The sequence below is a fragment of the Esox lucius genome, chromosome 15 (assembly GCF_011004845.1).
Source record: "Esox lucius isolate fEsoLuc1 chromosome 15, fEsoLuc1.pri, whole genome shotgun sequence".
NCBI classification, from domain to species: domain Eukaryota; kingdom Metazoa; phylum Chordata; class Actinopteri; order Esociformes; family Esocidae; genus Esox; species Esox lucius.
The window spans coordinates 9,863,754-9,890,082 of NC_047583.1; the positions used below are offsets into that span (position 1 = coordinate 9,863,754).

The following is a 26,329-nucleotide window of genomic DNA, read 5'->3' on the forward strand; positions in this document are numbered from 1 at the left end:
CCTCCTCCTCACACACACACACACACACACAACCAGCCTAGCAAACCAGATGGACAGGAACTGCATGGCCTAATTGTAGAACTTGGCCCAAGTCCCAGACCAATCCTGATGAGAAAACATTTCAGGAGAGGAGAATGTTCTCATTCCAAGCCAACATGACAAGAGCAGAATGTTTTCTCATTCCAAGCCAACATGACATTTGTACTGACTGCTTATTAACTGAATGCTTATTTTTCTGGAAAGGGAACATTGTGATGCAGAAGTGATGCATGTTTCTCAGGTTCCCATCCTACAGATGCATTTGTCTGGCAGTTTTGGAGTATGTTTGGAAGTGCATAATGGGTGACATGTTTAGTTCCAGAAACAATTCTTGGTTCTGTCTCCATGGGAAGTTTGAGGGCTTGTGTTTCTGTCTAGCTGGCAGGCAGATGTTTCCACTGAAAGATAGACTGTGCATACAAACAAACACAGCTAGGGTATAGCCCTTCTGGACATTTTCATCTTTCCAGGACAAAATAAATGTCAGTTCTGCTGGCCTGTCGTTGGAACAGTCATTCACTGGCCACTTCAGTAAACCCACCAAGATATGGACCACTAGATGTCCAGGGAGATATGTTACGTTGGTTCACTTAAATAAAAATCTACAGTTTGATCTTGTTGCAAAAGTAAAAAGGCAGCAGTGCTTTCTTGAGTTCATATTCATGACTAATTGTGAGAATATTATGCATACTATTCATAAACTGAAAAAATCCTCATTTGTAGTATGGGGTAGTGTGGCCATTAGTTTAACCCGGGTAAAACATTTCTCCTAAATTAGCCTAAACCCATAGAGTTAGAAGGCCATAGTTTTCATGGTAGGTTTAGGATCTCATATTGAACTGACAAAGACTCCAACAGATTCCTCTTTCAGGAACAACAATTGCCATAAATGTCCTGACATCACATTAAAACATGACACAGTGTGTAAAATCAGGACATTTGAGAGTCCTGACTTTTCATAAAAGCCTATGGGTTTATGGGTAAAGGATTATAGGCTAGACATAAAAGTTAGGTTGAGGTAAAGGTTGGGTAAGGATTAGGGAAACAGGTAAATGTTGTTTTAAAAATGCCACTTCCACCACAAAATTATAGAAAAGTTCTATTTACATTTAAAAAGCTATTGGGGAAAGAAAAGAAAATAGTGCACTTCACAAATGATTTGTTATTATTGGCGTATTCCATTCAGGATATTCTGTGTTCCTCTGATGATTTTGTGTTGTATGTTTCGATCCTAGCGCAGCACCCCCTTTTGCCGACCTCGGTGGTGGGCATTGCCACCCCCCTTCACCTGCTGGATGAAAACAGTTAGCTATGGAATGCAAGCGTCTAGTACCGCATATCAGGGTCTAGCAGTACTGCGGCAAAGAAAAAAAAATAAAGGTTTTTGAGCTGGTGGATATGCATTGAGTAGTTTCTCAGTTGGGCATCTGTTTCTACAATTCCACTCCCAGCAGTTAGACGGCTAACTTACCAATGACTCCTTGTGTTAGGGTAATGGATTTTCAGGTACCTTCAACCAGCAAAACATTAGCTAGCCCAACTCTATGTAAAACGTAATTGCCTGAAAGAACATTTTCTAGTGTCCGGAACTGTCCCTGGCAGCCATCTTAAAATAGGGGCAACAGTCTCCTCGGTTGACCTGATCCTAGCCTGCATTGTTGTTACATCAGTATCAGAGGAAACGATATGCCAACATGAGCACATCATTTAGAAAACATGTGGATCAGATACAATGTTTGTTGACACTAGTGATATTGCATGGTTTGACAGCCAGGAATGACACAGGATCCTGTTTCATTATTTAGTTCTTTGACACACTAACAAAAAGAACAGACAGTGTCTGTTGAAGTCTTCTTCTTGACAACACAACCTGACAACACAACACCTCCAGGCTCCTGGCAGGGGAACACTTTAGGCCTGTGACCAGATGTGTTTCATACAACTGACTTCCCTTTATAAAAGCTGCACACAAGCCGGATAAACGGAGACGTTTCCATTCTCACCCTTTGTCCTCCCAACACACACACATACAAGATCTCCCCACACCAAAGTTCCCACAGAACTGCTGTCTCCATAATCAATTCAATACTTCACATTCCTCCATTCTTTGAGTCCGTACCACAGACTGACCTGTCCCCCTCTTGGGCTGTGAAAGGGAGATGTTCTGTTTGTGTTTCGTGGAGTCATCCCTCCTGCCGGCTGAGCCTGTTAGGGCCATTTCAGGCCTAGGAGAGGAGAGATTATTAGGAGCGCTGCCTGGCAGACAGGAGATTATTGCTGGCGCAGACTGTGCCCTGTTGGAGTCTACAGAGGAATGCAGGGCAAGTCGGTCTGTCACTCCTCAGACAAGATTAACTTGGTTTTTTAACAGCAAACAATTACTTTGTGAGATTATGTGCCCTCCCCCTCTCTTACCTCTCGCCGCCACCACTACTCCCACCAGACTTTCCGCTATCGCTCAGTGGAAGTTTGTGTCTGATGTCAGAACACTCCCCCTGTTTGAAAACACACCCGTTTTTGCCGTTAGGTTTTTACAGAATATTTTCTGTTTAGGTAATTACGATTAATAGACTACGGAAAGTTGGCATTTTTGTATGGCTGAGGCGGGAGGAAGGAAAGGATCACACGTAGCACTCACTTTGGCTTCTTGTGTGTGCCATACGTTCAATTACTATAGCTTGAATACTGAGAGCAACAAAAAGCTGGAAATGTAATCAAGGCCCGGGAAGAAAATATTGTATGCTGTCATATAATGCTTACAAGTACTTCTGTCCCTGGAGTCTTCTCTAGCCAGCCTTCTGTTCTAAAGCAGATCCACAGAGCAAAAATTTCCCTCAGAACATAGTGTTCACATAATGTCAAATAATACTATAGGATTGTGTGACATTTATAAAACAATGCAGCCACCAAATCAACTCATTGCTCTGAGGGTAAAAGCACTAAAGCAGGTCTAAAAGAGCTCTACCTTTCTGAGAGTAATTGGAAATGGGACTTACTTTGCTAGGAAGAAAGGGGGGAAACTCACAACATTGGTCAGGGAGAATTTAACTCAGAAACATGGTTTGTTTAGAGCCAGTGCTGTACAGCTTTGGGGCTGGGGTAGGTGGAGTGCAAATTCTGTGTGTAGATCAATATGTCTGTTTCAGACTGCCTGCTTATGTCTGTGGCAGGCCCTGGGACACCTGAAGCGCCTATGCACTTATATAATCACACCCCGTCCCTCTGCCAATCATGCCTGCTCGTTCCCCTCAAACGTCAACTCTGGGGTTTCACTCAGCGATTAGCGGCCAGGATGGAGGCTTCTGAGGTCTCCGAATCTGAGGACGTTGCACAAGGCCGGACGGCTATAGAGTGGTGGTCCCATGTTGTTGTGGTGATAATGGCTTTTCCTGTGTGTCTGTGTCCGCCACTGGAAATCTCATTTCCGCCTCCAATTTCTCCCTGGCTGTGATAGGGGGCTTCCACGGGAGTGGGATGAACCCTGCCATGGCAAAGAGTCCAAGTACAGAGTGAAGGAAGGTGGAAGAGAGAGAGAGAAGACGGAGGAATGGAGAACAGAGAAATGGAGTGGACATCAAGAAGTCTGCTTTGTGTCAAGACAATAGTTTGCTTGTTCAACACTCCGTCATGATTTGATACAACTGAGAACTTTCCAGTCATTCATTACTTTCTCATTGTGAAGCAATCTAGTCCTAATATAAGACCATTTGGTCCAGTGTTTGAGGACCGAATGGGGTTAATCCAGGAAAAGACTGCTAAAGACATAATCCAGAGACAGTATTTAGGATTTTGCAAGAGCAACAATAAATCTTTGTATCAGACACCCTGCATGTAAAATCAAATAAGTAAATACTTTTGAAAACTTCAATGGGACAATAATGATGATGCATGGATTATATTGCTAATGTCTAACGATCAATAGAGGAGACATCATTCAGTAAACACCAGCTGTCTTCTGTTTGCTTTAAGAAGCTTGACAGTCTGTTTACGTCACCACTTTACCTACTGAAACCAGAACATCTGTGCACCAGACAAAGAAAGGAAGAACAACTGACAGACCATGATAAGGATGTGACTGAAACTATAATTATATTAGCAATCAAAAGGCATTGTTAGATCCAACACAATAACAACTCCAGCGCTAAAGCTGTAACAACACAGCAGTGCTTTGCTATGACTGCAGTTACAGGTAAATGGCGTTTAAAAGCAATATGCAAAACTTGACTCTTATGTTCCCCAAGCAGGGCCCCAAGCAGGGCCGTGGCCAGAAATCCTGGGCCCCCTGGAAATATAAATGCCTGGGCACCCTGACTTATAAACAACATAGATATTATTATTACGATCAGCACCCCCAAAGCCATGAGCCCTTTGACTCGTACCCACCTTTCCCCGTATTAGCGCCGGCCCTGTCTCCAAGTCAGATCTCAAAGTCTAAAACCCAGATCTCAAGTAAAACCCAGATCTTGACAAATTAGTACATACATAGCACAGTGTAAGATTGAAGATTTCACTCAATTATGGATCAGGCCACATGTGTTTTAACTCTATATAGACTATAGCGTACATATTTCCTACACAAGGCAGTCATTTCTGTGAGTGTATGTGGGTAGAAATGAAACATAATGTCAGTTAATTATATCTGCTTAAAACATGTAACTATCACCAATCTTAAAACATGTAACTATCAGCTATATAAGCTATATAACTATATAAGTATCACCTATCTTCTGCCCAAGAAAGTATTGAACATTAATTAGTGGTAGTGGGTGATAGGTGATAAGTGTTGTATCTAAAGGAAGCGGCTCTCACTATGAAAATAACAGTTCAGAAACAAACATGGTAGTTGAGTTTCAAATGTGGCCTATTTTTTTATTGTTGAGAGGCATACGTTACAGTGCAAACAATTCTTTGGCAAACTTACAATACAATTGTCAGATAGGTATTCACTTTGACCACTCACTTTGGGACAGTGTGGGTAAAGCATGTTCAGTCTTGCAGAGCAGTGCATTCTGTTGACAGTGGGGGTTTGGGGAACAAAGGAAAGACCACTTTGAAGATGGCTAGAAAAAAAGATTCTCAGTACAACATGGCAGAGTATGGCATGACAACCAGCGATGGAGTAGGAATTGAGGTCACAGTGCAATGGAATTCAAAACTTGTGCATGTGTACACATACACACTGTACTTAGACAGCACACACACACACACACACACACACACACACACACACACACACACACACACACATACGTTAAAACTAAGGTACTGCAGAGGAAAAGAGGGGGAAGTTAAACTGAAGGAGATGAAACTGTATAGGTGCTTAGCATACAGTGCATGTATGGCATGTATCCAGGTGGTAGGACACCAATTTGCCAACACTGTTTTGTAGCTCCACCACCATAACATTTTTAGACAAACCCCAAACACCTACCAATACTGGATGTGATGAATGACACATTCTGAGCACTGCGCACGCGCACACACACACACACACACAATGCAGAAGATAACAGAGTGTTTAAGCAAGTGTGTACAGTGTTAATGTGGTGTTTGGCCCTGTGTGTGTGTGTGTCTGTCCATCAATGAGACATACTGCTGGCTGATTACTAACAATAAGGGAGACTCCAGAAAAAAAGCAGAGCCAGATATTTGATTGACACCATCTCCCGTTCCCCTCTCCCCAACCTTCTGGCTTTCATTAGATAGGAATTGGGATCAGAGAGGAATGAGCCTGCTTCACACACCCACCCAAATGACGTCACCTCGCCTCCATCTCCATCGCCTGCCATGAACCTCAGAGAGGAGAGCCAGGGGAGGTTTCTCACCCGCATTAACACTAAAGAGACACTCAAAGGAGCTGTCCAGAAAAAAGAATCAGACTATTGGTCTGACGTGCAAACTCCCCAGAACACGGATGAGAACAGCTCCATAAGGCCTGAGTGCCTGTGAATGGGAAAGGAAGTAATGTGAGAGAGTGGGTCCTTCTATAAAAACAGCTGCAGAGCTATGAGTTCAGTTCTGAGGGCACCAGTTGGTGGGTAGTTATGGCTGCAGTCCTTCAGTGTCTCCAGTGTGTGTGAGTATGGGTTAACGCAGGGTTAATGAGAGGTAGCGGGACACTAGGGGTAAGACTGACAATACTGCTATGATTGGTTAGCAGTTGGTGCTGAGGGAGTGGCCAAACACTAAACAATGGGTTGGGTGGGGGAGAAAACAACTACATCCCTACAGTGGTAACAAAGAGCATTACACTGCTTTTACAACATGGAGTGTGAGAAAAGCCTTACATCTTGAAAGATGACAACGCATATGCCTTCCAATGTGGAGTGGCTGGGCCAAATGGGAACACCCCCTGCCCCTCTCACCCCAACCACAAGGACCAACTCTGAACAACATCCCTCAAGTTGGTCAAAGTGTGGAAACGGCCTTGGGCAGAGGAGAGAAAATATCAGAAGACTAGATGTTATTTGGTTTACCAACAGTTGCCGTTGGAGCAAAATGTGTTAACAGGTTAATAATCAGTAGAACCATTGTATTACAATAGGTTTTTGTAGGGCTTCACATTATCTTCATATGTAAGCAGGTGATACAAAAAGGAGAAATACATATTCATGATATGATATAAAGCACCATAAACATTTAGTAAAAGCTGAAGTAATTTTGTACATAAAATGTCTTTCGAGTGAATTAAAAAATATTGTCTCAAATGTGATTTTTAAGATTAAAAGGCACATAATGAGTATATATGTTGCTTTGCATATTGTAAAAAAAAAAGAAAAAAAGAAAAAAAAGAAAACAATACTTTGAAGGCTTGCATTTAGTGAATTATTCGTCTAGACAATGGGGAGAAATAGCACCAGTTGTTTGGCCTCTCTAACCTGAGAAAGCTTTTTGAGAGATCCATGGTTGATCTTCATCCCTTTCCTGCTCGGGTGCCTGCCATTCCCCCCTCTTCTCAACACACATTTGCCTCAGCCATTTTGTGTGTCCTTCCTTTGCAGTACCGGGGTAACAGATCAAAGACCTCTATTAAAGGCCCCGTTTGTAAGGCTCCGAATGAGGAAAGGGGAGGTGGCGGGGGGTTGTCCCTCTGTCCATTCATCTATTCATTAATCCATCCATCCATTCTTCCAGAAGGAAGCAGATCTACTTGAAACCAAGCCTCAGGCGATTATTTGGCCACGGGGACATGACAATGAAAATGGGATGAGAAAAAAAAAGGACTTTTGTAAAAATAAAAATACAAAAATGAGGCAATTAGGTGCAGGGGTCCGTGAGACGAGCGCACCTCCAGGGTCTCTCCCGTGGTGTGTGTTTGTCAGACACTAGGGCATGGGGTCCCTGAGGGTTATACATGCTGATGACTACCCGGGACCTGGCTCCCTGTCTGGGTCTGGTCGCTGCTGGCCTCTCCGTCTCACTGGTGGAGACACACAGGGCAGCACGCTCCTTTTAGCTTTACGGGCCTCTGGCACTCCACCGGCGGACACGACTCGACAAAGCACGTCACCTGGGCCTCCTGAAAGGAAAGAGGGAGGGAGGGAGGGAGAGGCAGATCATCAGGTTTGGCATGAGAGATTTCCCCCCTCTGCCAGCATTTGGAACCCGGAACTACAGGAGTTGTGGCGACGGTTGGGTGAAAAGATTCGGTCAAGCAGCAAAGTGACACACTGGTCCCGGTGCTGTGGTGCCAGCAGCGTGCCACGACCAGAAGGGGGTAACGCCGGCCGGGCCGCCAGACAACCACAGAACGGGACAGGTGGACCCTGGCACGGACAGGGGAGCCCTGCCGGCACCGGCGATGGGATCAGCTAGCCCACATCCTGGCAGAGGGAAAAGGTGTGGAGAGAGGCCCCTCATGGAAAACAGGCCTGATAAGCTGGGTGCGACCGAGAGAAGGGAGTGTATTGTACACTTTGAACAGAGAGCCAGTTGAAGAGTGAATGGTGAATAGACTGTGGTTAAGCAAGTTTGTGGGTGGCCTGTACTGTTCTGTATGGAAGTGTGTGTGTGTGTGTGTGTGTGTGTGTGTGTGTGTCGGGGGGGGGGGGGGGGGGGGTTACATACTCTGCACTCGCATGTAGAACACGGATCCTTCTTCCACCTCTCCCCGTCTGAGCGTTCACGACCCTCCATGTCAGTGCAGTCTGTCTTACTCAGACGAGCTTCAAGTCGTTTAATCTGCATAGACAGGGACAGGAGTGGTTTTGGAGATTAAGCAAAGTGGTTCTGGAGAAAAGGCCAGTTTAGCCTATTGTAAAGAGCCCCGTGAGTTAGCCGTGGGGCCACCTTTCTCTGCCAACCAGGCCCAGAGGACACCCTCGCACAACGGCTTTCTTTTTGGGGTCATGCAAAGAACGTAGACCTGGGCTGATGGATTTTACCATCCAATTATAATGAATACCTCCCTTAAAGGGACAGTCCCCACATGTCATTCAAACACCAGCCAGCCCACAGGGGAGCCAGGAACCGAGATGCAGGGGCCAGTTTGTTGGGGCCAGACTGTTTAGATCTTCTGTAACGCAAACCCTTAATGGAAGCCATGACAGCCTTTATCCCACCCTGGTGTGCTTCTGTACATGCTACATAACACTCAGGCAACAAATCTTAAGGCCACATTCAACACAGGCTACTAATATGAGAGATTTCTAGTGTTGAGCAGGTTTAGCCAGCGTGTGTTATAATGTTCTCACCTGCTTTCGTAAACTTTTGATAGTCTTCTGCATATCCACGACAAAGTCTTGGAAGTCATTCAACGAGGACTCAGTGTTTTGTTGGGATGTGAGTGTGACATTCACAATATTTTCAGGAGTGCCTTTCGACGGACTGGAATACAAGGAAACGTCACAAGATGAACTGATAATATTTTCTTGGTTACTGTATGATGGTTTAACTCAACAAGTGACAAACATTTTAATTACATTCAAGAAATGTAATATGGTGAGAGAATGACAAGATACATTATCGATCCATTTAGTGACAGATCTTCGTACAGTTGGTTGTTACCTGCTGTTCTCGTTTATATTGTTGGCAGGCTTCTCCTCTGCTGAGCTCTGGTCCACTGACCTTCGCCCTCTGAAGTGGTAGGACAGGGCGTTGAACTGACCCTTCGTCCTGCAGTCTGGGTGGTACAAAAAAAACGACCAAATGTGTTAAGTCTTAATGCATATAATCCATGTAAAGCCATGCACAGAGTAATAGACCAGAGTAGCAGGAGAAAAAAAAAGAGATCTGTTGCACAACAGGATGTACTTTCCAAGCGAGCCATGGAAAACGACAAAAGAGAGATTAAAGTGCTAGATATTCTTATCTTGGTTTGGAAAATCGAGTGATACACGTGTGCATTGCACAGAAACTTGATACAGTTCTGACAGAATTGTTTTCACAATTATTTTCACACTTGCAAAACCCAAGTGTGTGTGTGTGTGGGGGGGGGCTCTACTGAAAACATGGTGCACGCTGCCTCGGAAGGTGGCGCCTTGAGCCACCCATATCTGCAAGTTCACACAACAAAGTAGTGTAGAGTCTCCAGCATTCTTCTATATACGAAAATGGATCATAATGTAAACAAACCCTAAGCTCCTTTGCTGATGCTTTTCTCCTTGGCAGTTTGGCTCAGTGTGGTGTAAGCATAGGAACCGAGCACACACCCCTTCATCTGCACTTTCATCACTTTGCATCAAAACAGCTGATCTCCAAGTATAGCTGCCAACACGCCACTCTCTCACGTGCCCCACCCAACTACCCTCCCACAGGCACACGGACAAAAACCCAACCGTCAGCATAAACACAGCGAAAACACATGCACATATCAGACGAGTATCTCAAACTAAATCTAAACTGGGGCTTCCTGATGAGATGTGTCTGTAAACACAGTTAAACAGATCTAATGTGATTCTGTCTACCGTTTGGCTTGACCCACACAGGCACGCAGAGAGTGAGTGAAACCAGGGCCCACATTTCTATAAGCATCTAAAGGCTAAGTTCACCATTACAACCTCAAAGTTATGTTCACATTTTCTCAAACTAAAAATATGGAAAATCCTTGTCAGGAGCAGCCAACATGAAGCATGATTTGAAGCTTTTTTTGCATAGCCATTTATTTACAGCACATTTGCAGACCAACTAGGATGGGGGGGAGGGTTATTATTAAATGACAGAAGCTGTTTGTATTTCAGGGACTCATAAATGGAAGTGGTAATGAATGCATCATCACTTTATGCAGTTTTTATTTTTCCCCTTACCCATTTCAGATAGAAAAGAATGCTGAGATAGACACACAGGCATGTCAAATTAGTGGGATTTTGGTTTGTGTATGAAAGGGGTATTGTACTCCTGTACATTCTACAGTGTTCACAGGAATAAGCAACTGGACGCTGGTTCCTTGTAAGCCTACGTACCTAACAGTCTGGGTGGCTTTCTTTATTTGTATCCTAGGGGAACATGGAAGCAGTAAATCGATTCTAATATAGACAAAGACAAAGTTGACGGAATAGTGTTGAGCCATAACTCAACTCCACACAACCACACTCTACGAAATAAGAAAATCTACATAGCAATCAAAGTATCATTATAACCAAGCTCAAGATTTCCCAATGATCACCACTGTACTTTTGCCCAGAGTCATACACTCACCTAAAGGATTATTAGGAACACCATACTAATACTGTGTTTGACCCCCTTTCGCCTTCAGAACTGCCTTAATTCTACGTGGCATTGATTCAACAAGGTGCTGAAAGCATTCTTTAGAAATGTTGGCCCACATTGATAGGATAGCATCTTGCAGTTGATGGAGATTTGTGGGATGCACATCCAGGGCACAAAGCTCCTGTTCCACCACATCCCAAAGATGCTCTATTGGGTTGAGATCTGGTAACTGTGGGGGCCATTTCAGTACAGTGAACTCATTGTCATGTTCAAGAAAACAATTTGAAATGATTCGAGCTTTGTGACATGGTGCATTATCCTGCTGGAAGTAGCCATCAGAGGATGGGTACATGGTGGTCATAAAGGGATGGACATGGTCAGAAACAATGCTCAGACAGGCTGTGGCATTTAAACAATGTCCAATTGGCACTAAGGGGCCTAAAGAGTGCCAAGAAAACATCCCCCACACCATTACACCACCACCACCACCAGCCTGCACAGTGGTAACAAGGCATGATGGATCCATGTTCTCATTCTGTTTATGCCAAATTCTGACCATCTGAATGTCTCAACAGAAATCGCCTCAAGGTTGTGTGTGTTGTAGCTTCACAAATGCTTTGCTGCATACCTCGGTTGTAACAAGTGGTTATTTCAGTCAAAGTTGCTCTTCTTTTAGCTTGAATCAGTCGGCCCATTCTCCTCTGACCTCTAGCATCAACAAGGCATTTTTGCCCACAGGACTGCCGCATACTGGATGTTTTTCCCTTTTCACACCATTGTTTGTAAACCCTAGAAATGGTTGTGCGTGAAAATCCCAGTAACTGAGCAGATTGTGAAATACTCAGACCGGCCCGCTTGGCACCAACAACCATGCCACGCTCAAAATTGCTTAAATCACCTTTCTTTCCCATTCTGACATTCAGTTTGGAGTTCAGGAGATTGTCTTGACCAGGACCACACCCCTAAATTCACTGAAGCAACTGCCATGTGATTGGTTGATTAGATCATTGCATTAATGAGAAATTGAACAGGTTCCTAATAATCCTTTAGGTGTATATAGACAAGACACTGTGTCCACGCCAATAGGTAGCGCACTGTTTCGGGTTTAAGTAGTAATTTAAATACATAAATTAGACAAAACATTTAAGTAGTTTGTGTATTAGCATTGTCAGAATCCATGACCAAGCCAAGCCAATATTAGCAAAGCTGCACTGCAAGATGAAACCTCCTCAAAAACACTTTGCTAAGTTCAGTATATTTGTGATTTTGCAGGATTTCTTTTTTTTACCAGAGCTGTGAGCATTAAAAGATTTTAACTCTATAGCAAGAATAACCATGTTCTAGTCGGTAAAAAAACATGTACAAGCTATTTGTGAGTGTAGACACAACGAAACTAAGAATTGTTTTTCAGGAATTTCAAGAAGTAAATAATACCCTTTCATTTTATCAGAGCCAATAAAAAAAACAGAAAAACGTGACCTACCTTCGCAGCAGTCTTGCCACATGCGCAGGTCTATGTTGGGGATGTCATCACAGCTGCCATATCCATGGGGCAGCTCTGCCACATTAAACACGTCCTGCTGGACCCGGGTGATGTTGTCACCGTTGTCACAAAGCACCCTGGTCAGAGATGCCTGCTTCAGCTGTGTCAGCTGGGCCGGGGTGAACACACCTGGATTCTCATACCAGAACCTGGTAGAATAACCCAGGAAGAGAGGGTATAAGTATTTATCTCATTCTCTCCTCTTCCCTCGTCCCTGCCCTGTCATTCTCCTAACAATTGAGTTAGCGTCGTGCAGAATTGATCTGAATAGAATTGATGGCGCTGGAGATGTACGCTCACCGGTCGCCGTCTCTTAGTCGTTGGAACTGGGCAGCCAGCAGACACATGAGGGTGGGACCGACCCGGCTGCCCGGGACCAGCTCCTCGGCCATCAGGGCGGGGAACAGGTCGATGTTCAGCGGCGTGCCGTACAGCCTGGGGAGAGGAACAGACGGTCACGGTGCTGTCAGCGCCAACGCAGCCCCGCATCAAGCCGAGCAATATGTGCGTTTGAGCGCGTCCGCGGCGTACCTCAGCAGCTTCTCCCTGACTTGGGGGTTCTTGATCTCGTTCCTGAGGTCGTCAAAGCTCTGCGCCGAGGTCAGGTTACAGAAGGTGCGGTAGTCGTTGTAGGGAGGTATCCCGTGGTCCCTTCCTCTCTGGATGTTCATAGCGGCCAGGTCAAGGGCCACGGCGTGCGCCATGGAGAACAGGCGTTCCGTCAGCTCCGTGTTCAGCAGCTGGGTCGACACGCGCATCTTCCCCGCCACGCCGAACAGGCCCCGGAGCAGCGGGTCGATGCCTCCCTCGTTGACGATGCGGAAGGGGGAGAAGAAGGCTCGGTGCAGGGAGATGTGCCCCTGGGGAATGGGCTGGAAGTGCTCGTCCAGGCGGTACAGGATGGGATTGATGAGGGTGTGTCCGAAGCGGAAGGCGGCCGCGGCGAAGGCGTTGACGATGCCGGCGTTGATGTTGGGGTTGTAGCCTCGGTACTCGCCCAGCTGCTTCATCCCTGCGTCGCCCAGTATCTGCGAGAGTTGGTGAAATCATCATCAACATCGATGTTATTAAAAGTCGGTGCCTTCCGTCAAGCTGAAGAGATTAGCAGAGCTAGATTATAACGGAGTAGTGGACGGCAGCTTACCTTGGGCAGCCAGTGGTTGTAGGTGATGTGCTGCATCTGTGCTCCAACAATCTTCCGGGCCTCGTGGTAGATGGTGTCTCCGTCCCAGTGGGGGTTGAGCCGGAGCAGCTCCGTGGCTACGCGGTTGTGTTCCCGGAACCACACCGTGTGCATGGCAGTGAGACCCAGCTGCTCGTTGGCCCTGTGGTCTCCAGCCAGGAAACAGGGGATGGGGCTCTCATTCTCGTCCCTCATACACTCTGTGGGAGGCCCTGTGGCGAAGGGCAGGAGGGGCTTCCCAGAGCGCTGGACGATGCCCTGCCTCAGAAGACCCCGTTGACTCGCCAAGTCCCTGACCTCCTCGGACTCGTGGCGCGAGCTGCCATACACGTTGGACGCGTCGATGTACGACGTCAGCTGGTTGATCTGTTCCCGCGGAAACACGCTGTTCATTAGGAGGGACGTCATGCCACTGCCACACACGGGGCTGGAACGCACAAAGAACATGCAGCGTGCACCGCTCCGCGCCTGCCGAGGGTCTCCCGGAGGGAACTGTATGGGAAAGCAGGGGGGGTCGTTGGTGCACACGTTTGTGCAGAGCTGGCCGTCAGAGAAGCGTGACTGGCTGAGGGCGGCGACGGTCGAATCCAGATCGTGGTCCAGGAACTGACCCCATTGCATGAGCATGTGGGTGTAGCGGTCGTCGGGGGTGATGGTCTCCGTGCCGATCATGGTGGTGGAGATGAGGCGCGGCAGGGGCAGGGCGTGTCCGTTACGTTGGCGGCCGCTAGCGCCGCGCGGCAGGTTGAAGCCGTTGTCGTACACGGACTTTAGGAGGCGCTCGAAGGCGGTGAGGGAGGCTCCCCACATGGGGTGCTGCAGGTTGTTGCAGGTTCCGTCGTGGCTCCGGTACTTCTGGTGGAAACAGATGTCGGAGCAGTTGTTGAAGCGCCGGTGCGCTGTGCAGCCGGAGAGGTTGGCGATCACATCCAGGAAGTGAGGCGACACCAGGTCGTTGTAGCGGAATGCTGGAAAACAGAGGGATGGACAGAAGGTTGTAGTGAGGGCTTTCTGTATGGAGAAATAAAGCACCCAGGCTGTGTACCACATGTCCCTCGCAGCGGAGACTGCAGATCGCAGCATGCAGGACAGTACCAAGAGCACTGGGAATGTAACCTGCATCCTGAGGGCACGGATTGAAGTGTTCCTCCGACGTGTCCTGACTAGCTGTGTGTGTGTGTGTGTGTGTGTGTGCTTGGTAGTATGGGTGAGCAAAACAGCCAACACTGTTTTTTCTGACTGGCAAACCGAGGCCAGTGTAACAAAGAACATGTGGCTGTTGTCATAACCAGTTAAAACACTGAGCATTCTGTCCTCTATTTAAGTCTTGCTCCCTCTGTTTCTATGCCCTCCTTTTCTCTCTCCTCTCGGTCTACCCTCTCTTTCTTGCTTTGCCGATCTCTCATCCTGCTCTGTGTCGATGTCTCTTGTTCTGGCCCCTCTTCCGCTCTTCCTTTCTCTCTCACCCTGGCCTTCACTCTCCTCTCTCCCTTGGCATCCCCGCTCTCCTTCTCCCAGCCCTCCCTCTCTCTCTCTTTCTCTCTCTCGCCTCACTTTTCCCTCCCTTTCTCTCATCTGAGACACAGAGAAGAAGCGTCCAGCCCATCCACTTGGGCTAATAGCACATAATGTACCCCACCTGGAGACTTTCCTGCTCGTGCCAAATCTTGGAGGGCGTTCGCTGTAAGGCTGAGTGACTATTCTGAGTGAATATTCAGCATGACGCACGGCAGTAAAAGCGTTTATGAGCGTCCAGTCAATGGTTCAGGAGTTATCTCACTGGTCCCAGATGTAGGTCCGTTTATCTAAATCTGGGACATTAACCACAAACCCTGATTGTAATCATTGCAAGAAAAAAATAAAATAATGCTTTCCCCCCATGGATTCAAAGCACCACCCCCCCGCCACATTAACCCTAACCTTAGCACTGTAATGGATAACCTTAACCCTAACCTTAGTACTGTAATGGATAACCTTAACCCTAACCTTAGTACTGTAATGGATAACCCTAACCTTAGTACTGTAATGGATAACCTTAACCCTAACCTTAGTACTGTAATAGATAACCCTAATCTTAGTACTGTAATGGATAACCTTAACCCTAACCTCAGTACTGTAATGGATAACCCTAACCTTAGTACTGTAATGGATAACCTTAACCCTAACCTTAGTACAGTAATGGATAACCTTAACCCTAACCTTAGTACTGTAATGGATAACCTTAACCCTAACCTTAGTACTGTAATGGATAACCTTAACCCTAACCTTAGTACTGTAATGGATAACCCTAACCCTAACCTTAGTACTGTAATGGATAACCCTAACCTTAGTACTGTAATGGATAACCTTAACCCTAACCTTAGTACAGTAATGGATAACCCTAACCCTAACCTTAGTACTGTAATGGATAACCCTAACCCTAACCTTAGTACTGTAATGGATAACCTTAACCCTAACCTTAGTACTGTAATGGATAACCCTAACCCTAACCGTAGTACTGTAATGGACAACCATAACCTTAATCTCAGGACTCATTTACTATATACATTTTAGTACTGCAATGTAATGCACCCTAACCGAACGTACCATAAACATGTATCCCCTGAGACCAGGTTGGGCTAATGATCACTTTATTTGACTCTAGGTTCTTGTTTTAACCAAAACACCTGGTCCGGGCCCATTACAATATTGTTTGATCTCACCTGTGCCATTGGTGTCCACCATGAGTCCCTGGTTAACATGGTTCTGGATGAGGAGCAGGGTCTGCTCAAAGATCTCCCCTGCCCTAGCCTGCTCCACCGTGTAGGGGTCTCTAGGGTAACGGAACAGGGCAAGCAACTCTCCTGGTGTGCGAGGGTTACTATAGAGATGGATGGATGGATGGATGGTGAAGGGGGGTGGGGGTGGATGGAGAAGGAGGGGAGTGTGAGAGTATAGATAGAAAGAGAGAGCCACAGACAGAGAGAGCGAGATGGTAATGTCATGTTCACATTGCTTAAGTTCCCTTGCCAGGGAAGAATATTTTAAGATGTCTACTTAAACTGTTCAGTGATTTGACTGGAATGGCGTGAGCAGGTAAAAGAGTTCAGGCAAGCACGCTAAAGAAAATCTTACCCATGACAAAAAGTCAAGAGGGAAAATAAGAAAAAAATCCCAAGCTAGTTCATCTCCTAATCTATAATAAGTGTAGGCATTAACCTGCTTTCAGTTCCATATACAGGCATTTCTCAGCTTTGGATACTATCGCAATGACTACGTGGTTATTTATGAGGAGCTTTGAACTTGGCCCTGGCACCCACAGGCACCCCCAAAAGACTCCCACACAACGGAGCTTCTTGCAGGGCTTTCATTTTCCCCCAGCATCAAGCAAACGTTTCTCCTTCACTGAAGCCTCTTTTCTAAAAGCACAGGCGCTGACACCGTTTGATATGCTAATTGTCCTCTTCGAGAAGTTATGATGACATTGTACAGAGCATCGGGCAATCCTAGCGCTCATGCTGTGAAAACAGAATTCAGAAGGCTGGACGCACACACCCACGCACACGTGCGCGCACACACACACACACACACGTGCGCACACCAACACAGACACACGCACACACCACTTAACCCATTGAGATCTGTGGGCCCAGAGGCATCCTCTCTATCTGGGCTTGTGATTAGAACAGAGCTGGAAATCCCCCGTTAGCTAACTGTGCGTGTGGTATGTGGTGTATCTGTGTGTGCGTTTCTGTGTGTGTGTGTGTGTGTGTGTGTGAAAACATAATCCTGTTAACCACATCATTGGTTCAAAGAGCCCACACGCAAAGCACCCCCCAAGATACATCGCAGAAATGCAACATAGCTCAGATTAATGAGCAGAGATTGACAGGGTGTGGAACTTACCCATCAAATAGATGCCTCCTGGTGGATTCTATGGCACTGTCCACGTTGCGGATGGCCTCTTCAATCGAGGACGTCACAAAGGTGTCCCCTTGTCTACTTACTGGAGGCACTGCAAACAGATAGGCACTGCTTTCATAAAGGGTCTTCAAATGGACTACTCGAGACCTTGGTTCTGACATTTATGTCAGAAATAACTTATTTGCTTAGAGTGAGTCTTTAGGTGGTCCTTTACATTTGTAACATCACTGCATTAGATCCATTTGTTTTTGACCTCATCAATACATCCTTGTATTGATACTCCATGGAGTATTTTTCATCAATAAAAACATTTATAATTGTATTTATAAATAGCAATGTGATTTACAGACTTTGGTGTCTTCACAGTAAAAGAAAAATCGAATAAATGATCAATTTATTTTTCCACTGTTGGTTAAAAGAGCTCATTAATGGTGAAAAAGGGTCTGACAGGATTTGTCACGATTTCAGCCTTTATATTAACACAAGCTGCATTTTCAGTGTGGATGGATTCATAAATCTCTAAGATGTCTGACGCTTCGCACTTCAGTACTGACACTGATAAAACATCAGCTGTTTCAGCTGAGCATGTCAGCCGTCGTCTGTCACGCCAAAGACAGCATGAGGTAGTTATCGTAACCTAGGTTCCACTACAGGCCTAAAACATCTAGTTAACTGGGGGACTTCGCCATGTAGGGCTGGACACTGCTCTGCAACCGTGTCCCTGCCCTGAGAACTGGAAAGGACGGAGCTAATTTCTTGGCCGGCTCTAGAGAGTACTTTCACTGTGTGCCATGTAAAACATTGTCTGACGTTTGGACTGCAGACCGGGCCAATGTCAACCCAGCATCGTCGCAGTTCACTGACGGCACGCTAGCTGGCGTCGGACACGAGACGGCTTGCAGGCAGGCCAGGCCAAATAAACAACCCTAGGTCTAGAGCCGAAGAGTCAGACCCGACCCCGAAGTGTTACAATAGCTGCGGTTCAGCAATCACAGAGCCTTGGCCCTGGCAAACTGCGGAATGAGTGCAGTATTTGGCTCCACGCCAGCAATAGCAATTATGAGCTGAATCAGGTGTGTTAAAGCAGGGCTGGAACACAAAACCCCACACAGCCTGTGGTTTTCCACGGCTAACTGTGTTGGCAAAGCTTAGGGTATCATAGCCGAGTCTTACCTAGGACAGTGAGCACCATGCTAGCGGACTGGTAGCCGATGGGATTGCGGGCGACACACTCATAGCGTCCGCCGTCCGCCAGACCAACGTCCTTGACCTCCAGGAAGCCCTCGGAGGCAATGTGGAACTTCCCACTCTCCGTCACCTGAACACCATCCTGCAAGGTTGCCACGAGAGACAGGGTTCAAAGGTCAGTGGGCGTGGGGTGTTATCGTACGAACCGTGGAGCTACGCTGCCATAAGGCCTCGCGGTGGGGCACTGGCTTGAGTTGAACGGTCAAACACATAGCCAGGTCACACAGAGTCTATCAAATCTGCATTCGGCTGCACTGCGGCGTTTTGCAACAGGCAGTTATATTCCAAACAGACCAGTCACTTTGTACATTTGTATTCAGGCAGTTACTAAACAGCCATTTCCTGACAGGAGAAGCCCTTTGCCTTCCTTACCCTTCCCTCTCCCCATCCCCTGTCCTCAGCTAGAGCCTGGCTATGCTAGCCTCGTGCCAGGCGGCGGTGAGCACGTGGCTGGTGACCAGGCGACCGGTGTCTAACCTTGTTCCAGGTGAGGACGGGCTCGGGCTGGCCCTGAGCACTGCAGGGAATCTGGACGTCCGTGCCAGACTCCACAGTCAGGTCCCTTGGAGCATTTGTGAAAACAGGCGTTACTGATGATTTAAAAACACACGTGTTAATGATTACATCGATGCTCGGCCCACAGCTCACAGTGCAAAGAGTCACAACGCAGTCAACGTGCCTCTTCGTCCAAATGTTCTCAGTGTTGTCGAAAACAGGAACTAATGCAGGACTCTGAAGTTGGCAATGAACACACACACACACACAAAACCAAGCATGCATACTTGCACAAACACATGCATGCTCCCTGCACACACGCTCAAACACACGCTCACATGCACATGCAATCTTGCGCACACAAGTGCAAACACACAGACACGTGTACTCGTGTCACATGTTGATCTCTGTTCTAATTAAAGGGACCAGCTGTACTCTAAAAGGTCAAATCTCATTTACTTGCACGTACATTCTATCCAGCTAACCCAGGGAGAGGTGTATCAAAAATGTCCCTGTGGTCATATCTCAGTCCAGGGATACACTCTTTCACACACAGCTGGGGAGGCTTTTCCTCCACGCTGGAAAAAAACCCATTGACTGAAAGGGGGTCTGTAACCCCTGTAGCTAGCCACCTGTTCATGGGGAGATCACATTCCCTTTTTGAGGAAGAACCTCTGAGCCTGGGGGGATCCTGAGGTTTAACAGATTAACTGTTCACAAGTAATCAAAGTAGAGCAGAAGTGAACGATAGGAAGCATTAGAATGCTCTGAACAAGCCCTAGTATCCAAGCACATCACACAAAAGAAAAACATGGACTTCAGTGTAGCCAAATAGCTGGCCCTTATCCTGCCTGTTTGGTCCTTTTGTGTACAGTGTCTCTTTCTGAGTGTGTCTGCATTTGCATGCGTGTCTGGCGCTCCTTCCCTCTCGTTAAAAGCAGCACTGGGTTGCAGCAGCAATTACACACTACACTAAGTGTTGCTCAGGGTTGCCTTGGGCCCGGGCCATTCTGGAACATGCACTTTGCTACATGTTGACATTCATTACTACATGGAAAACATGGTGTCATCTGGGATTACAGAGAGCCATGCTTTCCTGTCCCCGCTCCGCTCCTCATCCCACTGAGAAATAAAAGCCTGCAATTTCAGGGAGAAGGAGACAAAGAGAAAGAAAGACAGACTCCAAGCTGTATAACCAGTGTTTAGTACCAAGTCGAGTCATTGTTTCTGGAATTGCAGGGTCTGGAGTTTAAACAACAAATTAGCCCAAGATGTCACACCCACAATCTCAAGTTTTACTATCCTCCACTGACCTTCTTTTAAGAAGTATGGTAGTGTTTGGAAAGGTCCTAACAATAACATCCTTTTCGGATAGGAATTTCAGTATAAAAAAAAAAGAAATGTTATATGGTCGCCTTTAATCTTTAATAAAGATCCATAATCATGTATAATTGTCATGTCAAACATTGCGTTTTTTGCTACTTGTCAACACTGACTTAGTTGCTTCTAGATTTCAGTTTCAAGCACATACCTTCAATATATGGGACAGTTAGTTCAATCCAAGGTTGGCATCAATCAGTTGCAGAAATACTGCATACTCGGAGGGTGAAGGGAAATGGTTTGACATGTACAGTATTAAAGATCACAACAGATAAATTGGAAAGTGTGACCAGTTTCATTTGAGGATGTCGACAGCTGAGCCATTTGGCTGGGGAGAGATATGAATGGCTAAATAAAGCTGGGAAGAGGTCTGATGCATGATTGCATTGCTCTGCATAGTAGCTGACAGAGAAGGCAGAGCAGTTTTCGTGCAAGCCATGGAGTCAGACCACGGCAACCACTCGGGAAGCACATTAACACTCAAAAGAAACAAAGTAACTCAATTCACAATTGTTTGATTCCATTTGAGCAGAGATAGATTCTTATGGTATGTTAAACATCGTGGCAAAGATACAGGGGTGGGTGTGACATTGTTAGGGGATGGAGACATGGAGGGGTGAGGATGGGGGTGGGGCTAAAACAAACCAGGAAGTCCATTCTACAGTCGACAGAACACATCATCCACGCTTTAAAAAGAGACCTGCCTCACCTCTCTGTTGGATGTTGAGCTGCACGGCGGAGCGAACCGTGCCCAGTGGGCTGACCGCCTGGCATTCATACTGGCCCTCGTCGTGTGGTGCCACGCGAGCGATCCTCAACGTCCCCGTCGAGAGGACCAGATGGCGTCGGTCCTGCGGCAGGGGGCTGCCCCCCCGTGTCCAGGCGATGACAGGCTGGGGGTAGCCACTGGCCTCGCAGGGAAATTCCACCGTGTGGCCCTCCAACACAGACTGGTCTTGGGGAGTCGTGGTGAACTGGGGGGTCGCTGGAGAACAGGGACCACATGAGAGTTAGATCATGTTCTCCCCACATACGGCCAGGACTTTAACCAGACACAAACGTCAGTGTCGTAAACAGCACACGTAAACAACTGAAACATACGGTTCTGCACTGAAGCAGGCGATACCAGCACATGGTTGTCTCCTGCGTCCATGCGTGTCTATTCAAAACCACTGGTCAAAACAACCCGGGAGATCTCAACGAGACGCACGCCGCCGTCTCTCAGCTCTACTCACCCTGTACGATGATGTACGCGGTGGCGTGGATGGTGTCCACGTTGTTGGAGGCAAAGCAGGTGTACTGCCCCCCGTCCGCCTGTACCACGTTTTGGATGAACAGCCCCCCGGACGGGGTGATGTTGATACGGGCGTCGTTGGGCAGGGGCGTGCGGTCCACCTTGGTCCAGGAGACCCGCGGCTGGGGTTGCCCTGTGGCGCTGCACTCCAGAGTGATACTCTCCCCGACCAACACCTCCGTATTCTGGGGCTGGATCACAAAACTGGGTCGAGCTGCGGGTTGGATTTAGGGAGGAAGGTTGAGGGCGGAAGAAGAACGAGCCAGCATAGCTTTCCCATGAAGGGGCAGGAGGGGATCCAAAACGCCCTCAAATATGTTGGTGGGAGAGAGCTACACATCACGCTAACCGCAAGGACTTCAACGCAACTGATTTAGCCACATAGGCCAGGGTTTACATAATTCAGCCCGTGAACTCTGCGCTACAGTGGGCTGGGAAACTGTAGGGAATTTCTACACAGTCTGTCCACTCGCTTAGAATCTAAGAAACAGGAAACCATCAACAGCTGTCCTCAGAACAATTTCTGAGTGGGTTTGGCCTCGCAACCATCCGTCACTAGATGATAGCCGCGGGTCTCCCGGAGACAGCCCAGCTCATCTCTCGGGATGACAGTGGTGGTCAGGAGGGGGAAAATGGCTATTGAGAGAAATGCATTTCTCATGGAATGCTGAGTGATTAATGGCCTGAGGGTTCATTGCGGCCTCTAAATCCTTTGACTTTTTGACCGAAACACTGACCCCACAGTCTGCTACAACATGCTAATTGATCTTGCCCTGCCATTTCAAACGTCTGCACTGAACATAATGGTTCCCCTCAGTTTACTTCAATAGGTCCTGTTTGGGTACAACCAGTCCTATTTAAAGACAACGAGATCTGTTTTGAATACAATGGGACCTGTGTGAATCACATTTGACTCGACAAGGCAAAACCGTGCGGTTGAAAGCTTGTGGAGGGAAGACACTTAATAAAATGACATTCTTCTTACAGAAATGCATTCCATAACGTGGGAGGGAGGCACTCACATGGAGCTCCAAAATATCTGAGCGTGACCTGGGAGGTCTTGACCTCTCCTGCAACATTCTTGGCCATGCACTGGTACACGCCCTGGTCTGTCTCTCTAGTGTCCTGGATCATCAGAGTACCGTCTTCCAGCAGATTCAGCCGAGAGTCGTCATGCATGTTCAGGGCATTACTTGGGTGAGACACAACAGGCACAGAAATGACACTGAATTAAGGTTTCTGTGCGTTTATATTGGGAAAGGAGAGACATTCCAGAATAAAAGTGAAAGTATTCGAACGTCCGGTATGCTCAGTGGAAAGCGGTACTCACTTGTTCCTGAGCCAGATGATCTGTGGCTTTGGGTTTCCCTCTGCCCTGCAAGTGAAGTACACAGTGTTCCCTGATGTTACGTCAACATCCTGGGGCTCGGACGTGATCCTGGGCACCTCTGCACGGAGGAGGATGAGAGGAGGATGAGAGGAGGATGAGTGGAGGATGAGAAGAAGGAATAAAGAAAGTTTGATGTGAACACAATTAATCAACCGGACTAGACGCATAAATACAGGACGTTTTCCTCTCAAGACAAGAGTCGTGTCTCTATCCATTGTTGGTTGATGTAAGTTGGGCCAGAGGAATGGGCTGGAGTGAGGACACTGCTCTCCATGCTAACGGGCCTGGCGACGGCCTCTCTGGTTGGGAACAGCAATGAAAACAGGTGCGCGTGCACATAAAACCACAAATCAACTCCTGTGAGGAAATAATCTCACAGCCTGCTTTGTGTGCAGAGCAGTTTAACAGTGTGCCTGACCTTGGGCGCTGGTGAACTCCAGGCAGTTGCCTACTTAGACAATCTGACCTCTCTAACAGGCCGGCGTTTTGAGGTACACACATACGTCATTCACTACACACACACACACTCACACACGCCCCTTTGTCTACATGTAACAGAAACCTTTAACAGAGAGCAAAGAATAGTTCTACCAGGCCAACAGCGCTGCTCTCTTTTAACACAGAGACCGCGCACACGGGACAGCCTCGGACATGAATATCTCCTCCAGGTCCCTCACCGCCAATGAGCCCCTCAGCCACAGTGTCATCAGACCAGCCTCGCTTCTGTCTCTTTCACCACCCCCATTATACTGGAACAGCAGACCACATCAGCACTGGACACTAATTACACCATTACCCTTCAATGAAGGGACCCGCTCCCATGTAGACCCCAGACGGAGCAGGGAAGGAGGCCCGTGTGTAGCCGGGCCAGCAAGGAGGTGGTACTTCAAACCCCAGTCCCTGTTGTTTTGACAGCTGCTCGGCCCGCTGCACATTGTTCCAGCATTTGTGGAGGGGAACGAACAGGGGAGGGGAGAGGGCGAAGAGGCAAGTGAGGGGGGGCAGGGAGAGAAGAGGTGAAGGGGGAGTGGAACGCTCTCCCCCCTTCCACCATGTTTAAAACAGACATTGTTCCCGGGAGCCTCCAGTCCACACACAGAGGGGATTCATTCGACAAGAACAGGCCGGTCAGGGCTGTCAAATTAGCCACTGAGGCTTCTGTGGGTTCTAGAACATAAAGTGCCCGCTGCTGCCAGCTGCTGCCCCACAATGGCGGTTGCTGATCAGGGAAGCGGGGAGGGCATGACAAGGGTGGCAAAGCCACTCGGACGTAACAGGAACAAACTAAAAAGCCAATTAGGGAGAGTAAGTCCTGCTGCACTAACAACAGCGTAGAGTGAGAGACATTCCTTGGTCTGCAAGATTCTAACACACATTACCTCACTCTTTTCCTTTTCCTGCGGGCCCGGCCCAATGGAAATAACCAGACGGGCCTTTTGACGCTCGCTTTTAGCCGGATTTATGGGGTGGCGTTGGTTTTCACTCTTTTAATCTGCCGCCCTCACCCATTCATCCCTCACATACATGCATGGTTTCCTTGGCCCACACACTCGCTGAACAACCCCAAGCCCCATACGATCCCAGCAGACAGGGTTTCATCTCCCACTCCACCCATACATCCACCGCACACAGAGGCCTGATGGGCTTAGCAGACGCTAAGCAACGGCGGGGCTTCCTGTCTGACATGTCAGCCAGCCCAGGACCACAGCTGCTGGGGTCGTGGCGGGAAAAACAGCTGGCTGGAGACCACAGAACAGCCCCCCGAAAAACACAGCGGACAGGCTCACATTTACATTTCAGTCATTTAGCAGACACTTTCACCCTGGGCAATTTGCAGAGCCGAGTGCATTCATTTTCGCATTTCTTTCCTGCAGTGGAAACCGCAACACTGATCTTGAAAGAAACTGAGCCGCAGACGGGCAGACCCACCTGGGGAAATCCACTTGTCACAGCTCAAGACCACTACGGTTGGGAGCCAAAAGCTAAAGAGAAGCTTTGCGGCTAGGAAAGCTGTGGTTTGTGTAGAGCGAGTTGGGATTTTAGTGAAGTGGACCAATGCGAGAGACGCAGAGATGCTGTGTGTGTGTGTGTGTGTGTGTGTGTCAACCTACCACAGTTGAGCTCCTCGGCAGTGAGTGTGGCCACAGATCGTCCCTGCAGCCGCCCGGGGTAGTCACAGGTAGCAGCAGCCTGAGCATTCCCTGACTCAGCATACTGCTTCAACAGGTCAGCCAACCACAGCAGCTCACAGTCACAGTTCAGAGTGTTGGAGTCCAGACGCCTGCACACAACGAGAGAGACAGAGAGACAGAGAGAGAGAGAGGGGGGGAGAGAGAGAGAGAGAGAGAGAGAATAACTCACTATGAAAAGAAAGCAGGCCTGTTTTAGTAGCCCTCTGGACAAAGTGTTAGAATATTTTTTCGTGTTTTTCAGTGGATCTGCACCTTCGCAGAGTCCTCCGGCTGGATACGTCATGCTCTTCCACAGTGTAACTCTAACCCTCATGAATACAACTCATTCGAATTGCAACATAAAATGAAACACAAATCCAGGTATACTTCTTGTGCATACTACTACACTGATCTCACTCCTAGCAGAGCTGTGTTATTACAACACGGTCTCTATTTGCCTGTCTGTCTCGCTGCTTGTCATTCTCTCTGTCTGTCTTCCTGTCTCTTTACCAGCCTTTCTTTCTCACTTTGCTTGTCTCTCACTGTCCATTAGTCTCTCTCTCCCTGCCTGCCTGTTGTTAGTGGTGTGTTGACTGAGCGGTACTGCAAATCCTCTCTGGCAGCCGACCATAGTGGACTGAGCCTGGCTGAACACACATGGACACTAACTGACAAACACACACGGGTGTGTAGGTGCACTCTCTCTGTCACACACACACACACAGACACACACGTTGTGACACATAACAAGGTCCGGCTCTGTCTAAACACTGTGACGCTGCATGGCCATTTTGGAAGAACCCCTCTCCTGCTGTGGGAAACCGTCTCCTTCAGGCTGGAGGCCACTGACTGACCTCCTATTTTCCTTTCTTCTACCAGTAGGTCTCGGTAAATTGCTGAGGGACCAGTACATTCCTGGAGAGTAACATTCTCTTTGAATCTAATTCTACTCGGAACCTCCTCCAAATCTGAGCGCTGTAATAATCAGAGAGAAATATTATTATTGAATCTAGTTCCCCCCCGCTTTGCCAACTCT

At 47.5% G+C, this 26,329-nt stretch overlaps 1 protein-coding gene across 1 annotated transcript in view; it reads right to left on the reverse strand.

The window, feature by feature from the left end:
* Positions 1–4,882: 4,882 nt before the first annotated feature.
* LOC105015755 (peroxidasin homolog) overlaps positions 4,883–26,329 on the reverse strand; it is a 50,125-nt gene continuing 28,678 nt past the window's right edge. Inside the window, exons 7-23 of the mRNA XM_010879126.5 lie at positions 25,234–25,403; positions 23,063–23,180; positions 22,755–22,924; positions 21,674–21,946; positions 21,148–21,423; positions 19,041–19,153; positions 18,489–18,645; positions 17,298–17,406; positions 16,115–16,272; positions 13,374–14,380; positions 12,761–13,257; positions 12,530–12,664; positions 12,170–12,378; positions 9,046–9,160; positions 8,733–8,865; positions 8,107–8,220; positions 4,883–7,558 (exon numbers count right to left, since the gene is read on the reverse strand). Coding sequence (XP_010877428.2) covers positions 7,457–7,558; positions 8,107–8,220; positions 8,733–8,865; positions 9,046–9,160; positions 12,170–12,378; positions 12,530–12,664; positions 12,761–13,257; positions 13,374–14,380; positions 16,115–16,272; positions 17,298–17,406; positions 18,489–18,645; positions 19,041–19,153; positions 21,148–21,423; positions 21,674–21,946; positions 22,755–22,924; positions 23,063–23,180; positions 25,234–25,403 — 3,856 coding nt within the window. The 3' untranslated portion in view covers positions 4,883–7,456. The remainder of the gene's footprint in view (positions 7,559–8,106; positions 8,221–8,732; positions 8,866–9,045; positions 9,161–12,169; positions 12,379–12,529; positions 12,665–12,760; positions 13,258–13,373; positions 14,381–16,114; positions 16,273–17,297; positions 17,407–18,488; positions 18,646–19,040; positions 19,154–21,147; positions 21,424–21,673; positions 21,947–22,754; positions 22,925–23,062; positions 23,181–25,233; positions 25,404–26,329) is intronic.